Below are 21,529 nucleotides of genomic sequence, written 5' to 3' on the forward strand. Positions count from 1 at the left end.
TGCATTAATCCGGGCAAAAGGAGGTCCGTCATGATATTAGGAGGTATCCCATGACTTCTGTATCAGCGTGTATGCAAACAAATTATGAGAACTTTAATGTGACGTGTTTTGAGTGAAAAGAAATGTAAATGTGTCGTTCAATGGCTGGCGTCAAATAGGAAAATGTATGTTGGTTGTTACGGGCGATCAAGACATGGGCTATACAGCTGGCGGAAATGAAAGTGAAAGAGCCGCACGTCCCTCAGGGAAGCGCATTTCCTTTCTGTGGCAGACTACTGTACAACGAAGCAACAGGTGCAGCGCGTATGTTACGACCGGCACCCACGTTATGCAAAACTCTTTCCATTAAACTAGATCCACTGCATCTGACAACTATGACAAAACAAAATTAAACTTTTACCACTGCAGAATGGAAGTCGTGGCTCGCTATTTTTAGTTCTAAAGCTAGTTCGAGTTCATCAGCACCCTGATTTCACGCGAAGAATACCAAATGCGGCGTAACTTACAAAGAGCACAGAAGGCCGCGCTGTGAATAAATTGGTCGGTGAGGGATTTTCACTTGTGCAGCTGCTGTAGAGACGCAAGGAATTGAATCGCCCCGATTAGTCAGCTTTGCCTATCCCACTGTCTTACTGACGCCCAGTCACTACGAAACACCGGTTCCGTGTTCATACTTCTACGTTTCTCGCAGGCTCTGTACAACTCAATTACAAAGAAATTATCAACACCCTCAGCTTAGACATGGACGAGCAAAAGTAAAGAGTAACGCATTAATTATTGTCAACCTAAATAATAACCATGTACACTGTCATGTAGTCTTAATATTCACAGATGTCAGTGCCTTGCTAATATGTTTCTAATGTAAAGTACAAATACATTAGTAATAGAAAACGCTGATGTATATGTAAGAGTAAAATGTCATTCCAACCAAACACATTTTACTCAGAGAATTCTAGAACTTGGAAGAGGATAGCTGCTTTTTTCATCGAAAAACTAATCGTGAGTTGTTTAAAGAAGAAAGTTAAATAAAACATGGGGTAAACGTATGGAACGTGAGAAATGATTGCAGGAATTATATCTACTATAGGTCATATTACTTACGGAAAACTTACTCCGTTGCATTTTTACCTAAAAAGTAAAAGAGCTCATTAGCCTATCTTCAGTTTTCGAACTTTTAACACGAAAAAAATAGTACTTACTTTGGGCTCTTTTTTCCATTACAACAGGCAGTCATGAAGAATACTATTAACTCCAGAGTAGCGAAAGTAAGGATTTATTTATTTTTATTTAGCGTATGGCTATACATGCAACATTAATACATCAAGTGTTAGACATTAAAATCTTATAACAATCATAAATATAATTTATGTTTATATTGGTCAGTTAAAAGGTTATATCGAGTTTTGAGATCGATTCTAGCGCCGATGGGGATGCCTCCAGGAAGTCGGACCAGTTCCCTGCATATGCTCGCAAGGAGCATTCACCAAGGATGTGTTGGATCGTCTGTCTAGGCGCACCGCAGTCGCATTCTGGTGACATCGCTCTTCCCCATTAGTGTAGTGAACCCGCACACCTGCCATGTCTAGTAAGTATTCGATTTAATGCGGACCATGTTTTCCGTGTTAGTTCCATTCCAGAGATGTTGCAGTTATAGCTCTCAAACCAGGTCTGTAGTTGGTCATTTGTCTTTTGGTTCCAATCTAGTCTCCATTGTTTCATGTGGTCATAGTTATTATTTTGAAGCTGCTCAGCTGTGCGTATGGGTGGCTTTCTTGATTTCAATCGAGTGTGTCGCAGTTGTGAGAATTCTTCTTTAATTGGTAGTTCTGGTTTTGTCTTAATCTTTCTGAATTCGTGCAGTAGGACCGCTTTTCTACGCAGGTCCGGGGGCAGGATATTACATAGCACCGGTAACCAGCACGTGGGCGTTGATGTAACAGTTCCAGAAATCAACCTCATTGTGTTATTTAATTGCCTATCAATAAGTTTGGTGTGACAGCTATTAATCCAGACTGGAGCGCAGTACTCAGCCACAGAGAACACTAAGGCGATAGATGTGCGTAATGTTTTTGCGTTAGCTCCCCAAGTAGTACCGCTAAGTTTTTGGATGATGTTATTCCGCGTTCCAATTTTTGCAGTGGTGTTCTCCAGATGTTTTCGGTAAGAAAGAGTGCGATCCAATGTTATACCTAAGTACTTTGGAAACTTATTATGTTTGAGGTTGGTGTTTCCGAGTCTTATGTTAATAATTTCATTTGCCATTTTGTTATTAAGATGGAATGTAGATACTTCAGTTTTGTTTGGGCTTGGCTTGAGTCTCCATTTCTTGAAATAATTGTATAGTATTTCAACGTCATTATTAAGGAATTCCTCTGTATTGAAGAGATACTTGTCTCTGGTAGCCAGTGCTATGACATCCGCATAGCAAAATTTTCTTGACTTTGTGTTTGGGAGATCTGCTATATAGAGGTTAAACAGAAGAGGGGCCAATACGGAGCCTTGCGGAAGCCCGTTGTTAATAAGTTTTGTTTTGCTTGTCTTTCCGTTTAGGGTAACCTGGAAGGTTCTGTTACTCAGCATATTATGTATTAAGGATGTTAGAATCTGGCAAGGAATCACTCTTAAGAGTTTGTAAATTATTCCATCTCTCCAAACAGTATCATATGCAGATGTTAAGTCTAGAAATACAGCACCTGTTTTCAATTTCTGTTGAAAGCCAGCCTCTATGTAGGATGTTAATGCCAGAACTTGGTCACAGCAACTACGGCCAGGTCTGAAGCCTGGGGTACGTAGTAGACTAGCCTCCACGTGGTGCACCCTGGGCAACGTGATTATATCGCGGCTAAATAGTCTACAAACTTGGCTACCAGACTATCCTTTGGGATCTCCTGGTAATTCAAACATGCAACGAAGTGACCAAACGAACGAAAGTAAGGAAATATGTATTTTAAAAAAATGTATACTACCTTACCCTCAAGCGGCCACAAACATAAAATTTGCACACCTTCGATTTTAAGCGAGAATTGGTGCAAAAGTGAACTTACAAATATAAAACCACGCGGTTTCGGAATGGAATGTGTGTCGGAATAAACAAAGGGCAGCAATACCTTGTACAGCAAGTATTGGATAACACAAATTCTAACAACCGTACTGCTCTACGGTACCAGTCCTTGGGATAGCGATGTGCACATATACAGATGACGGTGTTTTCGCGTACACAAGCTAGAAGAGGGCAGTGCATTCGTGGAGTTCCCATTTGTACTCAGGTGATTCATGCGAAAAGGTTTCCGACGTGATTATGGCCGCAGGACGCGAATTAACAGACTTTGAACGCGGATGGGTATTTGAAACTAGAGGCACGGAAGATTCCATTTCGTAAGACTTTGTTACAAGATCCGTAGTATAAAGATTTTGCCGAGAATACCAAATCTCAGGCACTACCTCTCACCTTTGAAAATGCAGTGGCCAACGGCCTTCACTTAACGGCGGAGGGCAACGGCATCTGCGTGAAGTTTTCAGTGCTAACAGACAAGCAACATTACGTGAAATAACCGCAAAAAACAATGTGGGAAGCACGGCGAAAGTATTCGTTAGGACACTGTGTCGAAACTCAGCGTTAATGGGCTATGGAAGCAGACGACCAACATGACTCCCTTTGATATCAGCACATCGCCTGCAGCGCCTTTCCTAGGCTCGTGACCTAGACGACTGGAAAACCCTGACCTGGTCACATAAGTCCCGATTTCAGTTCGTAGGAGATGATGATAGTGTTAGAGTGTGGCGCAGACCTCACAACACCGTGGACATATGTTGTCAACAGGACACTGCGCGAACTGGTGGTGACACCATAATGACATGGACTGCCTTTACATGGAATGTACTGGGACTTAGGTCCGATTGAACGAATCATTGCCTGGAAATGGTTATGTTCGACAACTTGGAGACCACTGGCAGTCATTCGTGGACTTTACCTTCCCAAAGAAGGATGGAATTTTTGTGAATGACAGTACGCTATGTCACTGGGCACAAATTATTTCCAATTTGCTTGACGAAGATTCTGGACAATTCGAACGAATGATTCGGCCACTCAGATCGCCCGATATGAAACCCATCGAACATTTATGGGATATAATCGAGAGGACAGTTCGTGCTCAAAATCCTGCACCGGCAACACTTTCGCAATAATGGACGGCCATAGAGGCAGCATGCCTCAATATTTCTGCAGGGGACTTTTCATCGACGGTAAGATGAATAAAAAATTGAATGTTTCGATATCAACGTTGAGTTTCATTGTCTCTGGGCATAAATCAACATTTGTAACTCAGAAAAATGCTCATGAGACGAATTCAGGTTATTGGAGCTTTCAAAGTTGACAGAGAGGGTAAAGAAAGAAACACTTATTATGGCTCATTTAACAGTATGAGTACCTTCCAAGATATGTCTCAAATCCTCCTGCACACCGCTACCCACTTTCATTCTGAGTGCCTCAATTACTGCAACTATACTATCTGATCAAAGGTATCCGTACACACCTATGTAACCGAGCGAGGTGGCGCAGTGGTTAGCACACTGGACTCGCATTCGGAAGGACGACGGTTCACCGGCCATCCTGATTTAGGTTTTCCGTGATTTCCCAAAATCGATTCAGGCAAATGACGGGATGGTCCCTTTGAAAGGGCACGGCCGACTTCCTTCCCCATTCTTCCATAATCCGATGAGACCGATGACCTCGCTGTTTGGTCTCATCAATCAAATCAACCAACCGGCACCTACGTAATGCGGATTTGACCACCAGATATCACGAGAGGTGTAGGGTCTAAATTTGGGATAGCTCGACATTTCGTACTGGGAATTGCTGTAGCCTAGCGGAAGCAAAGTAAAACAGTACTTCAGGCCACTTCACTTGTTCTGCAGTTTCACCACGTCAGTTCATCCTCGCATTCGGTTGTAATCAACATAAACTCAGTTTCGGAAATCTTAAAACTTTTGCAGGCACCCATTCATAATTTTTTCATACGGTTTCTGTGCTTACGAATAATCTTCTCTCTTAGTATATCATGTTAAGAATAATCTCAGCTTCTATAATGGCTTTAGTTTTAGCAGCTACTACTTTTCGTTGTTTTGTAACTAACCTTAAATTTACGTAGTAATAATTGTCTAAATTCTGACTAGTATGTAATGTCTACATTTGAACTGTAGGTATATTTTTGGACCATTTTGTCTGTATGACTAATCTGTGCTGTTTTCGTTCTAGAATGCTGATAAAAAAGCCAAAATACAGCCCGCAGGGAAAGAAGAAAAAATGGAATGAAACAGATATGAGCAAGGTGATTCGCGCAGTCTGACATAAAATTATGTGGACATTGAAGGCTACTAAAGTAGTTAATGTGCCACGATCGACGTTACAAGCATTCTGCAAAGCTGAAATTTCTCCCACAAAACTAATCTCACGGAAAATTGGAAGAGAACCTGTATTAGGTACAGAATTGGAGAAGGAGCTAGTGTCTTACCTAATACACATGGAAGAGGTATTTTATGGCTTGACACTTGGTGAACTACGTCGAACTGCTTAGCAGATAGCGACAAGGAATGGTCTACAACATCCATTTAAGAATGGAGATGCGGGAAGATCTTGTGTGGATCTATTTTTGCAACGTTATAAGAAGGCTGTGTCGTTGCGTGAGTGCTGTGGAAGTTATTTTTCACGCGCTCTGGGGTTTAATGAAAAACATGTTGAAATTTTGTTTAATCTGTTGCAGAAGGCTTATCTGAAACGCAAGATGTATCAGAAACACAAGTTTTCGGCTGACGGTATCCGTAATGTAAACGCGATGGGATTAACAACTGTAAAAAGTAAAATTCCTTGTATTATTTTAAAGAGGAGTAACCGACAAATTGCTGCCCTTACCTCTGTTTAGCGATCTACAACAATTACAGTGATTGCATATATGAGTGCTTCTGGGTATTATATCCCTCCTTTGGCTATATTCCCTCGCAAGAATATGAACAACCAACTAATGTGAGGGGCTCCTCCAGGGACATTCGGTGTTGCACATCCCTCATGCAGAGTGCAGACCAACGTCTTTTGTACATGGTTCAACCATGTAGTACAAAAAGTGAAGCCTTCAAAGGAATCTCCAGTTTTACTGAAACTGGATGGGCAATTCACTCATGTGCGTAATGACGACCTCATTGATAGTGCAAGAAGTAATCACGTGATTGATGTGTCGCTTCGCCCACACTGTACACACAAGCTGCAGACCCTACATAAAACTTCCATGGCACCTTTAAAAGTTTGAAGTGGTAAGGAAATGTCTTCGCCACTGAAATAGACCACTAAATATTTATGAAATGATAGAATTGCTTGGGAAAGCATATCTGAAAGTACAAACAGGAAAAACAGCAGTAAATAGTTCACAGTCACAGCGATATATCCTCTTGACGAAACTATCTTTACTGAAGCTGGCTACTTGGAGTCTACGAGTGATGCAGCGTAAAGCTGTAGCTCGTTGTCAGTGCCACAGCAAAACGACGAAGAACAACCTTCTCAAGAACTCGATTTCATTTCATTTAGTCCTACGCCGGGAACATCACATGTGTCAGCCCCTTTAATGCAGGAGCCTCAGCAAAACAGGTCTACCTCATCGGCTGTTGATCCCGACGAGATTGCTCCAGTTCCTACGGCAAACAAAGTGAAAAACAACGAAGGACGTAAAGCCGGAGAATCTGCCCAGATAACTGGCACTCCTTACAAAACAATGTTGCAAAAATTTCTAGACCTACTGAAGAAAAAACTTCTACTCATCGTCGCAAAGGAAACGCTTCGAAACAGAAGCTGAAGTTTGAAAAAGAGGGTGAAATCTCATCGAAAAGGTTACAGTTGAGAGAAAATGAAAGAAACAGAAAAAGCAGAAACCGAAATGGACGAAAAATGCAAGAAGATAATTCATATGTGTCACAGGTAGATGATCCAGCCTAGCCACTCATTGATGACGACTTGAATCATTTAGACTTCCCTGCTGGAAAAAACAAGCCAGACACAGAAAACGCAGAATACATTTTTTGTGCATCAAACTTTTCTGATGACGTGCTATGGATTATCTGCATAGTGTGGAGTATGTGGACACACAACAAATGTGTAGGAACTGATAAAGACATTTAAATTGTGTGAGTTTTGTCGACTGATTAGAATGTTTTACATGATGTGACTACATTTTTGGAGGAACGATTGTGATTTAAAAATAAAAATATCTCATATTATTTTTCATCTACTTTATAAAATGTTTCGAAGATTTAATTTTGTAAATAAATTGTTTTTCCTTTATTTTACTTAGTTTTTCTCAGTGATGCCTCAATATGCTAATGACTAGCCAAAATTTAGACCACACCTCAAAGTTATGTTAACTTCTCAATATTTTTAAATGCAAAATAAGAAAAAAATGTCTTCCGGGAAACAGAGACAAGAGACTCTTAAGCCATAGATCGTATAAAACAACTTTGTTATTGACAGATTGTAGTGGAATGGTGTGGCGTGCAGCCGACCAGTCCTCACAGTACTCTGCATATACCTACAAAATAGTCGACACAGCGAACTCGTGGCGTTTCAGAAACAACTGCGACAGGCTGGCTACTACTCCCCACTACTCAAATCGCTGTAAACATAAATCACAAAGCTATTTTAATTAAAGTATAAGTTGGGTGGACGTAGTCTGAACGTGCCGTGACCACAACGACACGACTCTTGTCAAGTAAGTTTGCAAAGATATCGCAAGGAACTTCAAAACTAGGAGTTATATTATTTGTTGGGATCGATGCAGTACTGTCTCTTTAGCGGAAATTCTTACGGTGTATTTTTGCCTAACGTACGGCCCAGTTACTCCACGACATCTTCGCGATGTAAATTTGTGTTTTGGTCTCAAGTAAAGCTTATGAACAACTAGTTATACCAGTACAGACCACTCCTCCGCTGCAGATGCACATTGGGACTTTCGACACATATATATTCACTATTTATCCAGGAAGTTGACCGTGCTTATTCAGACTCTCTATCAAACTGTTTTAATTCCTTTATACATATATTTGAAGATATATTCCAGTCACTTTGATATTTTTATGACTGTTTAAATGAATTTCTAAATGGCGATGTCAATTCAGAGCTACATTTTAACGTCCCGACGACCACGAAGTACGCTGAGTAAAACATCGTATTGGAAAATGAAACCGCTGTCGTCTTGTTAAAGTACCCAAGTAATTTGAGGAAACTGCGAGTAATCTACATCTTGATATCCGGTTGGTAAGGGGATCAGGTTCCCTCGATATACTCTTCTAATATCTTGATCAGTCCGCCATCTGGACTGGTTTTATCTTGGCATATTGTGTCGCTGTGTCACGACCTTTCACAAAATATTCTGTAAAGGTTACATTGTTCTGTTAAATACACCTCTGAAATTGGTCCCTATAATTAATAATGTAGATACTCAATGAGAAACGGGTTCAGCAATCATGTTACATTGATGAGCATCTTCAAGAGATATTCGTACGACCCGTCTAACAATCGCTTCCATTAGGCCCCACTTATTCGGAATACTGTGTTTCACAACTGCTCAAGAATTAATCAGTGATAAATAGCTGTATGATAATATTTAGCCACGCTGGCTGCTATTGGAAGGATTAAAATATCTATTTAGCCTGTTCCCATTACTGTACACTCCCAGCTATGAAGCCATTTTCAGAAAACAAATTATAAATCCAGACTGAGTTTCTGGACGTGCACTACAGCAATGCTCTATCATACGACACAGTGGATTCGTGGCGAAGCCGCTTCCAGTGAGGTCGAAAAAGCTTGAATGACGAATAATGTAACGGCAAAGCATCTCTCTGTGAAGAACTTGGAATATAAGGGAAGTACATGCTTTGGTGCTCCAAGACCTGCGTACAACAATCGAAGAAACAGTGGAAAAAATAGAAATCAATCCTGCATCAGTTTTCAACATCTTGCACGACGCTTTGAACAAGACAGATGTCGTCACCCATTGAGCTCCGCTACTGCTACACCCGCTTAAAAAGCCAGCCGGACGGAGGCGGTAAGGAAAGCATTCCAGTTGCGTCAGACCAACTCACATGACTGCGATAGACGAGTGACGGGCGGGTCCGGGACAGAAGAACAAGCAAACGGCACTATCATGCAGATCCACCATGGTCGAAAGAATGGAAGACTCAGCCATCATCAGGCAAGGTGATGAAGTACTTTTTTCCGAAGCCATGCTGTGGAGCTAACAGATTATGCTCATTCTGCACGCGACACAGTCACCCAAGCTGTTTCTTTGGGTTATCAAATTTTGCCTCAGCGCCGTATTTTCTTGACATGGCACCCAGTGATATCTCGCTCTTTCGTCGGATCAAGAAACAATTGCGTGGCAGGTATTTTCAGAATGTCATCGAGGTGATGTTCGATGCGAAACATTTAGAGAACAGACAAAATGTAGTCTTCTTCAATGAAGGTCTCCGCCAGTCCATCCATCGTTGCGAAAAATGTGTAACCCTGACAGATGAACAGGGTAAGGCAGCTGCTAAGACTGGCCATCCCAAATACATCCAGAATAAATAAATATATCGAGGTGCGGTTTTCACCATGTTACAATGGACAATACGGTGAATATCTTGACGTTCTCTAGTGATTTTTAACTTTTATAGTCGCCAAATTAATAACCGATCTCATTTTTTTAAATGGAATTACGTACATTTTCTCTGGTGTTTTAACGAAGCTTCAAAGATAACTTCAACGACATAACATGTATGGGACTTGATCAAGTAGTATCAAGATAACAGAGCCGTAAACCACTGTTCTGCCATCAGGAGAAGATGCGGCGATACAGTACTGCAGTGCCTGTTTTATTTAGAAATATGCTGGAAAATTCCTTTGCACATGCATGCATGCAGGCAATTATGCTCAATATTATGCAATAATGCTCGATGCCGACACCAGTCCACATAATTTTGATGCACGGATATGACATAATCGAAGCGGTTCCGTTGACGATTGGACGGGTATCTGACGATGCGCAAATAATTTGGTATAAGGATATCCGGCGTTAGCGAGAGGATTTTACGGGCAAATATTCTCGTTAGAAAATACTGCATGACGTACTCCAACCGCTTTGGCATCTTCAAATCCACTCATCTCAAGCGCGCAGAAAATGGTAACTGAATAAGATAAACAGATGCCACCTGAGCTTAAAGCACTGCTTTTCGAATTATCTCCCATGGGACAACCCGGCAGCGACCTTTCTGATACTTTTAATGACGCAAGCGACGAACGTGACTACGATTGTGTTTAAAAAATGTAAAATACCAGATAACAGATTTCAATACGGCAAATTCGACTTGTAATTCGTTATCAGCGACCTCAAAATATTTTAACCCGAAGTTTCACTCGAATCTGCTAAATTTATGACTATTTAACCACTAAATTGGATCCGCCATTTTGAATTTTGTGATTCTGACGTCGATCCCAAACATCTAAAAGGAACAGAGTTTTGTAGGACTTTATATCCACTTTTTTATTATGGCCAGATTTCCAACCGAGTTGGGACAATGGTTTGCAGTACTGTTATCTTGACACTGTTTGATCATATACTATACTATACATATACTATAAACGGTAAAAATTGTTCGCGAACATCAAGCAATCCACCATATCGTCCACTATAGCTTGGCGAAAGCAGCACGTTGATATATTTATTCATTCTGGATATATTTGTGTTGGCCTGTCTTAGCTCTCTCACCCTGTACACAGGGTGGCTGGAAATATTTTGAAAAGCTTGTAAGATTCTTGTAGTGTAGGTTGTCCCGAGAAATAATTGTTAAGAAAAAATTCAGTATGTTGCGCCGTTTCCGAGTTAATTAGCATTGAAGATTGCCAGTTAGGCCATTTCGCGCGCAAACTCAAGCAACCCCCCCTCCCCCCCCCCCCCCCCCCCACCAGATGCAGTTAGTGTCAGTTGTTCTCATACCGTAACTGATAGGGCGCGAGACTGTTCAGCCTTTGGCTCGGGTTTTATCCTTAGTGCCGCCCTATGTCCAATTTTTGTATCGCTCTCTAGTTCTGTTTTAGGGCACCAAACGAAAAAGACGTTTGGCGACACCGTCTTTGGCGGACCGTTTGAATTTGCGTGAAAAACGGCTTGTTTGGCTAACTTCAATGCTAACTGAACTCGGAAACGGCGCATCGTATTGAAGTTTTCTCTTAACAACTATTTCTCAGCACAACCTATCTGCAACATCCTTACAAGCTTTTCAGACTGTTTTTCACCGTCCTGTATGCAGGGCGTCGCAGGAGGAATGGTCGGCCGACCGATGTGGCCAAGCGGTTCTAGGCGCTTCAATCCGGAACAGTGCTGCTACTACGGTCGCAGGTTCGAATCCTGCTTCGGGCATGGATGTGTGTGATCTCCTTAGGTTAGTTAGGTTTAAGTAGTTGTAAGTCTTGGGGACTGATCACCTCAGATGTTAAGTCCCATAGTGCTCAGAACCATTTGAACCATTTGAGATACGGTCAGTACTCAGGGGTAGGACAGGAACGATCGTTCGAAATAAAAAAGAATGGTAAACATGAGCACTGATTCACCTTCAATACTGTCAAACAAATTTCTTCTGCTGCACGCTCTTTACTTTCCACATTTTGGGACGAGGTGGTCTATTAAACACTGACTCTAAAATGCTGTGAGCTCTAGTTTAGTAGAAGAGACGGGCTTCACAGTTGGGAAGATGAAGCCCGTTAAGGTATGAACTTCAGAGGCCATGCTTTCTCGACTAATTTCTTGTTTTGGCTGTTACTACAACCTCTCAAAAGACGTAAGGCAAAAATCCTGCAGTAGAAGAGATTAGCTTCACAGTATTAAAGAAGTGCTCATAGTTCTCAATGCATACATTTTACAGCCCATGTTTACCAGACATTTTTGCTTCCAAAGATCGTTCCTGTCCATATCCTCGAATACTGACATTCCTTCTGGGAAATCTTGTATACTAATACGAGGGCAGTTCAATAAGTAATGCAACACTTTTTTTTCTGAAACAGGGGTTGTTTTATTCAGCATTGAAATACACCAGGTTATTCCCCAAACTTTTAGCTACAAAACACTATTTTTCAACGTTATCTCCATTCAATGCTACGGCCTTACGCCACCTTGAAATGAGGGCCTGTATGCCTGCACGGTACCATTCCACTGGTCGATGTCGGAGCCAACGTCGTACTGCACCAATAACTTCTTCATTATCCGCGTAGTGCCTCCCACGGATTGCGTCCTTCATTGGGCCAAACATATGGAAATCCGACGGTGCGAGATCGGGGCTGTAGGGTGCATGAGGAAGAACAGTCCACTGAAGTTTTGTGAGCCCCTCTCGGGTGCGAAGACTTGTGTGAGGTCTTGCGTTGTCATGAAGAAGGAGAAGTTCGTTCAGATTTTTGTGCCTACGAACACGCTGAAGTCGTTTCTTCAATTTCTGAAGAGTAGCACAATACACTTCAGAGTTGATCGTTTGACCATGGGGAAGGACATCGAACAGAATAACCCCTTCAACGTCCCAGAAGACTGTAACCATGACTTTACCGGCTGAGGGTATGGCTTTAAACTTTTTCTTGGTAGGGGAGTGGGTGTGGCGCCAGTCCATTGATTGCCGTTTTGTTTCAGGTTCGAAGTGATGAACCCATGTTTCATCGCCTGTAACAATCTTTGACAAGAAATTGTCACCCTCAGCCACATGACGAGCAAACAATTCCGCACAGATGGTTCTCCTTCGCTCTTTATGGTGTTCGGTTAGACAACGAGGGACCCAGTGGGAACAAACCTTTGAATATCCCAACTGGTGAACAATTGTGACAGCACTACCAACAGAGATGTCAAGTTGAGCACTGAGTTGATTCCAGAAAGAACTTCTGTAAAGTTTGGAAGGTAGGAGACGAGATACTGGCAGAAGTAAAGCTGTGGGTACCGGGCGTGAGTCGTGCTTCGGTAGCTCAGTTGGTAGAGCACTTGCCCGCGAAAGGCAAAGGTCCCGAGTTCGAGTCTCGGTCGGGCACACAGTTTTAATCTGCCAGGAAGTTTCACTGAGTTGTTTGATGGTGATCCGTCGATCATCTCGAACGAGTGTGTTCGCACGCTCCGCCATTGCAGGAGTCACAGCTGTGCACGGCCGGCCCGCACGCGGGAGATCAGACAGTCTTGCTTGACCTTGCGGCGATGATGACACACGCTTTGCCCAACGACTCACCGTGCTTTTATCCACTGCCAGATCACCGTAGACATTCTGCAAGCGCCTATGAATATCTGAGATGCCCTGGTTTTCCGCCAAAAGAAACTCGATCACTGCCCGTTGTTTGCAACGCACATCCGTTACAGACGCCATTTTAACAGCTCCGTACAGCGCTGCCACCTGTCGGAAGTCAATGAAACTATACGAGACGAAGCGGGAATGTCTGAAAATATTCCACAAGAAATTTCCGGTTTTTTCAACCAAAATTGGCCGAGAAAAAAAATGTGTTGCATTACTTATTGAACTGCCCTCGTACCATCACCAAATCTCATGGTCGCAAAGTAGAACTTCGAGGCGATAATTAAACGTTTATGCCTACCATTCTTAGTCCTATTACGAAATAGTTACTCTGCCAAATGGACAACAGTGGACACGTACCTGGGGGCAATCGACGTTGTGGATGTTCGTACAGTCCTGGAACAGGATTTCTGTTCCATTGCGCCTCACCGTGACGTGGATCTGGGGGCAGAATCCAGTGGTCCTGGTGAGGCACCACTCGCCGCATGATGCCCAGGGACAGTTGTTCTTCATCATGACGGTTTCGGCGGTGTGGCACATAACAGGTACGGGATTGATGCTTGATCTAAAGACACGGTGTGACGGTAGGTACACGACCACCGTCAGATAGACGATGGCGACGCAGCTGGCAACTATCGTCAGCTGGCACAGACAGATGCTGCCGCAGATGCGACGATCCTGTTCCGGGATGACGCGCGGCTTGTTTTTGCGGGCCCGCGGGCCCTTCCTCGTCTTTGGTAGCGGTCGTCTAGCCATTTTGTACTCTTCACCTCGGGACTCTGGAACATAAGACAGCCAATGGAATGTGTACTACCAGCAATACTGCAAGAATAGTTTTTAATTGGTGGTTGGAGGGGAGGGGGGTGGGGATAAAACCACGGTGCTTTATAGACTCTGAAGTAAGTAAGCAAAATGGCTTAGTGTTGAACGTCCTATAGAGGGTGACGATCAGGGAAAGTTTGAAAGGGAAATCGGCCGCGACTTTTCGAAGGAACCATATCGGAATTTCTCAGCATTCACATCTGGGTGGTCGCCTTTCCTACTGCTACGTGGAGGAGCCGAGTTTAATTCCCGGTACTGCCAGGGATTTTTCCATGGCTGGAGGCCTGGAACGGGGTGGCTCAGCCTCGTGTTGCCAATTGACGAGCTACTTGAGTGAACAGTTAGTTAGTTACATGTTCTACGGATAATTTGAACGGTTCTTTCAGCGAAAAGATCGAAACTAGTCAGTTTATAGGATATGTATACATGATTAGTCTTAACATTAATGACATTATTATCACTTAATTCCTACTCACGCAACTACACTTAAGAAAAGTCTTCTTTTCTTTTCTGGCTACCAGCTTTTGAGTAGAAGTTCGTCAATGGAAAAGAAGGAATTGTCGGGGTGAAATGATTTTCAATTATATTTCAGCCTTACTTCGCTACATGTCAAACATTTTGCGTTATTCGGCAAATAATAAAAAAAATTTATTGTTGCATATTGAACTCCTCTCTCTGCCACTGACAGCTTTAACAAGGGATAAGAAAAGGTCGTTTTTCCCTATAGTGTTGTAGGTATGTACATGTTCTTCTCAAATTGTGATTAATTATATATGAAAAATTCAGCCTGGAATCTCACTGACTGGAGTCGAATTGTCTTCGGCGATGAGTCCCGCTTCGAACTGAGCTCCGAAGACGTGTCTGGAGACTCCTCGGACAGCGGACAGATACCAATCTGACTGTCGCCTGCCATGCGACTCGATAGCCAGGAGTAATGGGCTGAGGTGCTATTTCTTTTCATTACAAGACGCTTTTGGTTGGCATCTACGGCACCCTTACAGCATAGCGGTTTTCTTCTTCCGTATCCGGACGCACCGATTATATCTTCCCTTCCCAGTAATTAGCAACGTAGGTTGCTTTGTCATTGACTTTCAAAATATCGTCTTTAGTGCATGTTATAGACGTATCTGGGCAAATCAATAGGTGGTCCAAGTCCGATATTGCTCCGCATTTACATCTATCGCTGTCACTGTAGCCCCATTTAAATAGGTTTGATTTGCACCCAGTTACTCCAGTGCGCAGTCGGTTTAATCACCTCCAAGTTGTAAAAGGTAGTTGAAATCCTGTAGATCCGTCCTCGAGTAGTTCCATTGTGGAGCGTGACACCATTTCTTCCCAAAGAGACAGCCGCCTTGCGACGGGCTTGGTGGCGAGCTCTTCAGTAGTTTCAATGAAACTCCTGCGGGATTTCAGTCGGACACGTTGTTTTCGGTGCATATGCATCGGGTGTCGAGGATCATTCTTTTGTTTTGGTCTTTCGATCTCGGCGGCTACTTGTCTGCGGATAGTGGGTGGTGCTATGACTATGATGGGATAAATTTTGTCTTTGGGAGTTGTTTTGAGGCATCCTGTGGCAATACGTACAGTTTCGTTTACGGTGACGTCATCTTGCTTAGTGTGAGCAGAGTTCCTCCAAACTGTCGCCGCGTATTCCGCTGCTGAGATACTCAGCGCCAGACCCGTGGTGCGCAAAACGTGTGGTTGAGCTTCCCACGATGAACCTGTTAGCTTCCGCAGTATGTTGTTCCTGACACAGACCATATTTTTAGTGTTATGACAGTGCTGCTTAAAAGTAAGTGCTCTGTCCAATGCTACTCCCAGGTATTTTGGGCTGTTTGTATGCTTCAGCTCTTCCCCTTGCCACATGACTCGGAGTTTCCGTTTGTCTTGTTTGTTCCTAAGATGGAAGGCGGATACTTGAGATTTACTAGAGTTTGGTTTGAGATTATTGCCTTCGTAATAGGTAGCAAGTTCTGTTAAGGCTCCTGTGAGATTCTCCTCCACTTATTCAAAGGTTTTATCCTGTGTGGCCACTGCTGCATCATCGACATAAATGAACATTCGTGTCTGGTGGCTGATGGGAAGGTCATTCGTATGGATGTTAAATAATATTGGAGCCAAGACACTACCCTGTGCAAGTCCATTTTTCTGTGTCCTCCATCGGCTGTTTTTAGATTGTAAGGTTACATAGTAGCGTCTGTTCTGTAGCATGCATTGCTCGAACATAGAAAGGGTGTAGTCCTTAGTGACATAGCAGTACCTCGACGATATTCTACGCCCCGTCTTGTCCTTCATTGCAAGCCATCCTGGGCTTGCATTTCAGCAAGATAATGCTGGCTGTTACACGGTGAGAGTTTCTACTGCTTGTCTTCGTGCTTGCCAAAGCCTTGGTTGTCCAGCAAATTTGCCAGATCTCTCCCCAGTTGAGATCGTTTGGAGCGTTGTGGGCAGGGCCCTACGACAAGCTCTGGAATTTGACGTTCTAACGAGCCAACTGGACAGAATTTGGCGGATATCCTCCAGAAGCACATACAACAACGGCGAGCAACGCGTTATTGACTTTCTCAGTTTGTGAGGCTCTTTCTCTCGAATAAACCAACCAATATTTCTCAAATTGTAATCATTTGTTCGTCTGTACGTGTACATCACGTCTGTTGATTTCCTTCCCATTCGGATAATTCTTCCGTGGTTCGTCGAGTTTTTTGTCTTAGAGTTTACTTTCAGAGCAGCCATCCTCACATTTAAATTTCTATTCCATGTTACCAAATTCCCGTTTTGAGAAACAATTCTTACTATCGTCAGACTGCATTTTATATTCTCTCTACTGCGGACTTCGTCAGTTATTTTCCTGTCCAAATAGCAATACTCGTCTTCTACTTTCAGTGTCTCATTTCTTAAACTAATTTCCTTACCCTCATCTTATTCCATACTATTACATTCCTTTATCATTGTTTTGTCTTTGTTGATGCTCTCACAAATCCTTTTCTGTCTTTGACAGAATTACAATGTCATCGGCAGACTTCAGAGAGTTTATTTCTTGTATCTTAGACTTTAAACCCTCTCCAATTTTCTCCTTCGTTTCCTTTACTGCTTGTCCAATGTGCAGACTGAATAATAGGATAGCCTGTAGCTCTGTCTCACTCCCTTGTCAACCACTGAGTGCCTTTCATCACCTCCGACTTCTATAAATGCATCCTGACTTCTGCACAAGTTGTAAATAATCTTTCCTCTCTGCATTTTATTCTTGGTTCCTTAACAATTTCAGAGTATGTTTCATTCAACTTTGTCTGAAGGTTTTTTTTATTTGTAACGAAGTTTCGGCTAGCATGATAATTAGATCAAAACTTGCCGTTGTTGGTGTTGTAATCTTCAATCCGAAAAGTGATTTGATGCAGCTCTACACGCTACACTGTCATGGGCAAGCGTCTTCATCTCCGAGTAACTACTACAATCTAAATCAGACTAAGAACAGCCGACCAGTTGCAAAGGATAAAGTAATCTTTACCTAGGTTTCAATAGATATAAATCTATCTTCTTCAGAAGACGGCAGTATTATAACATGAAGTGATATGTCCTTATCGTTTAGGCAAACATCCGCATAGTTACATTAATCATATAAAATATAGCCCTGAAAACAGGGTTTGTCAAACAAATAAAATAGGTACATAGAAGTTGCAGAGCGCTTAGGCGCTCTGCAACTTCTATGTACCTATTTTATTTGTTTGACAAACCCTGTTTTCAGGGCTATATTTTATATGATTAATGTAACTATGCGGATGTTTGCCTAAACGATAAGGACATATCACTTCATGTTATAATACTGCCGTCTTCTGAAGAAGATAGATTTATATCTATTGAAACCTAGGTAAAGATTACTTTATCCTTTGCAACTGGTCGGCTGTTCTTAGTCTGATTTACGTGGAACCGTTGCTGTAGCGCAGCTATGTTTAAAGTACTACAATCTACATCCATTTGAACCTGTTTACCGTTTTCGTCTCTTCGTCTCCCTCTACAGTTTTTAGCACCCACACTTCCCTCCAGTACTAAACTAATGATTCTTTGATGACCCAGAATGTGTCCTATCAATCGATCCCTTCAACATCAGAACTTGTAAAGGAACCTTTAGTGCCTCAGTACACCTATTTCTGAGCGGGGTGTTGAAACGTTGCTATTAATAAAGAAATATATTTCGCGATCTAGACGGCTTTATTACCAAAGGTTAATCACTGTGTCAGTGTCGACAGCGTGTTAAGACGCTAGTGTGCTGGAACTTCCGATATTTCATCATAAATAATTAGACATCATTTGATGAACAGGAAATAGGACAAAGAGCAGTACATCACAAAACCAAGGAATACGTAAATACTAACGCCATACAAAAACTGAAGTCAGACCCAACTACACGATTCCAGTAAAACCTGAAACGAACACTGACAAACATTGAACACACACTCACAGATAAACAGAAATACTACATAACACAGAGAAACCCACAAGCACGAACACTCCGAGCCAACCAAAGATACATAAAGATGGTATGCCAGTGAGAGCCGTTATTAGCTTCAGGAAAGTCCCAATATACCAGATACGAAACATCTCCAAAATTTAATTACAAAACACTATAAAACAGAAAACAACAGAACAGTGATAAACACAGGAAAGCTAATAGAACACATACAAAACATACAGGTACCACACACAGCATCACTGATTTCATTCGACATAGAAAACATGTATACCTACATCCCTATCACAGAAACAATAGAAATCATAGAAAAAATCTCACATCCCACGGCAACCTCACCACAGAAGCAATAACAGAAATAACTAATACGCTCGGACTGACAACCAAACAAAACTACTTTCAGTTCGAAAATGAATATTACCTACAAAGTGATGGACTGCCTATGAGATCCTCAATATCAGTAGCATTAGCAAATATTTTTATCAGTCATCTAGAAAATCAGTTATTTGGAAAGATAAGCACTAATCAAATATTTGAAATCATATATTGGTACAGATATGTGGATAACATAATTTTTCTGGCAGATGTGCCATATGAAAAAATAGATGAACTCCTGTCGGAAATCAACAAACCATTTCAGAACATAAAATTCACAATTGAAAAAGAAAATCAAATAAATTTTCTTGACATAACAATAATAATAAAAGTAAATAGCAAACATACATTTAAAATCTTTAGAAAACCAACAGCCACAGACAAATAATACATTTCTTGAGATAACAATAATAATAAAAAATAGCATACCGGTACATTTAAGATTTTTAGAAAACCTACAGTCACAGACAAATAAAACATTCCACATCTAATCATCTCCACAACCAGAAGCTTGCAGCACTAAGACATGTTATATAGATTAAACAGGATCCCACTCAACAAAACAAACTATGAAAAAGAAATTAATACAATCACACAAATAGCTAGAACCAATGGGTATGACACACATGTAGTACACAGACTCAATCAAAAAATTAAAAAAAAAACAAATGCAAAACAAACACAACACTTCCAGAACACAAGATAACTCACAAGCTGCAAACTCACAAACACACTCAATAAACACACACAATCACAACATTACAAAGAAAAAAAGCAGATGGTACACTATGACTTACACACATAAATTAACACATAGAGTGGCAAACATACTAAAGAGACAGGGGTTCCTAATAGCATATAAGATTGTGCAAACCCTCCAATCACACTTAAGCCGACCAACTACCAAGAGGTATAAATTCCAGGGATCAGGAATGTATAAACTGAACTGTCAAAGTTGTGATGCATTATACATAGGCAGGACATGCAGGAATTTTAAAACACGCTACAAAAAACTTATCAGGTGTTACAAGTACGAAACAAACCATTCCACGTTTGCAAGACATTTTAAACACCATAACCACCAGCCTACAAACATGGAACAAGAAATTAAAATCATGAGAATAAACAACCATGACAATTACCTGAATGAAAACTTCCCCTTCCAGAAAGCCATCGCTGAAAAGAAACATGTGATAAATGAGCAAACATATATCAGTACAGACTCTCTATTACAGTTAATAAAAGAAATGATAAACTAAAAATCACTCCACTCGCACATGCAGCCACAAAAATTTACATCTCTCTCCCTCCCTCTCCCTCTCTCCCTCTCTCCCTCTCTCTTTCTCTCCACCCGCTCCCCCTTCGACTTCTTGTCACATACACACACAAAATTAATAATAATAAAAAAGCTCACCAAAACAAATACTATTTCACACAAAAAGATGCACACACACACACACACACACACACACACACACACACTCACGCGCGCGCGCGCGCGCACGTGCGCGCACAGGCATACACAAATTAATCACAGATCTCTCAAAAATTCCTCTCGAAAGTTGGCAAAAACATTCGATCTTTGGCAATAACATCAGACAGTCGGCAACACAAACCAAAACATTGCATCAAAACAAGTGTTCAGTTCATAGCTCTGTGACATGTAGAAAACCCCAAGTCGCAGTTATAAGAAACGGAGCAATACCAAAAATGGAACAGAAGCATAATATGTAGAAAATCGTCTACGCAACTAGTGAGTAGAATTTAAAATATCACTACGTCAAAGAAAAAAACAACCAGCACAATTGTTTACAACCTATAGGTACATTGCCCCAAAATGTAAACTACATGATAAAAATATGTACGTATTCCTGGCCTCTGAAGATGCCCTGCAGAGAATAAAGGCGAAACGCGTGTAGCACGAAAATTGTGTTTCATTCAGCTGTAGTTAGACGGTCCAAAAGTAAAAATTATCAATATACCGTAATAAAACTACTAGCAGGGTTCATTCCCCTGGATAAACAATTACATTTTTATTTTCTTGTAGTAAATCTTCCTCAGTCCACTGAAGGTGGTGTTGCTCTAGCTTAACACACAACTGTCGCGTTTTCAGAAAATAACATCGTTTCCATGTGCTGATATATATATATGGCGAAAAAAATGCATGTAAAGGTTTTTGGTGTTGCTGGAGAAGATGAAAAGAAATAATTTTATTGTGTGACACAGATAAGATGCACCATTTCCCCATTAAGTTTCCTTGATGGTTTTGACGCTGGACTTCCCTTAGGGCAAGGTTCAAAGTTGTTTGAACTGTGTCTACAGCTTCTACAATTTTTTTAACATTTTATTGTTTATATTGTTTACATAAAAGTTTCTTCTGCTGTTTATGGATCTTGATGGCGTATTACACTCTTAAGGTGTTACCTGACATGCATCTCAATTATGGAGAAGAACGATACAACAGCCGAGCAGCAAGGCACTTGTATGCAGAACGATTTCCAGCTTGTAGGTACCAAATCATGTCACATTTCAAAGACT

At 41.5% G+C, this 21,529-nt stretch overlaps 1 protein-coding gene across 1 annotated transcript in view; it reads right to left on the minus strand.

Moving 5' to 3' along the window:
• The window catches only part of LOC124556383, a 156,086-nt gene extending 142,001 nt beyond the window's left edge, over window positions 1-14,085 (minus strand). The window contains exon 1 of the mRNA XM_047130345.1: window positions 13,690-14,085. Within this exon, the coding sequence (XP_046986301.1) occupies window positions 13,690-14,085 (396 nt within the window). The remainder of the gene's footprint in view (window positions 1-13,689) is intronic.
• Window positions 14,086-21,529: the final 7,444 nt, after the last annotated feature.

This window comes from Schistocerca americana, chromosome X, assembly GCF_021461395.2.
Source record: "Schistocerca americana isolate TAMUIC-IGC-003095 chromosome X, iqSchAmer2.1, whole genome shotgun sequence".
In the NCBI taxonomy this organism is placed as follows: Eukaryota; Metazoa; Arthropoda; class Insecta; order Orthoptera; family Acrididae; genus Schistocerca; species Schistocerca americana.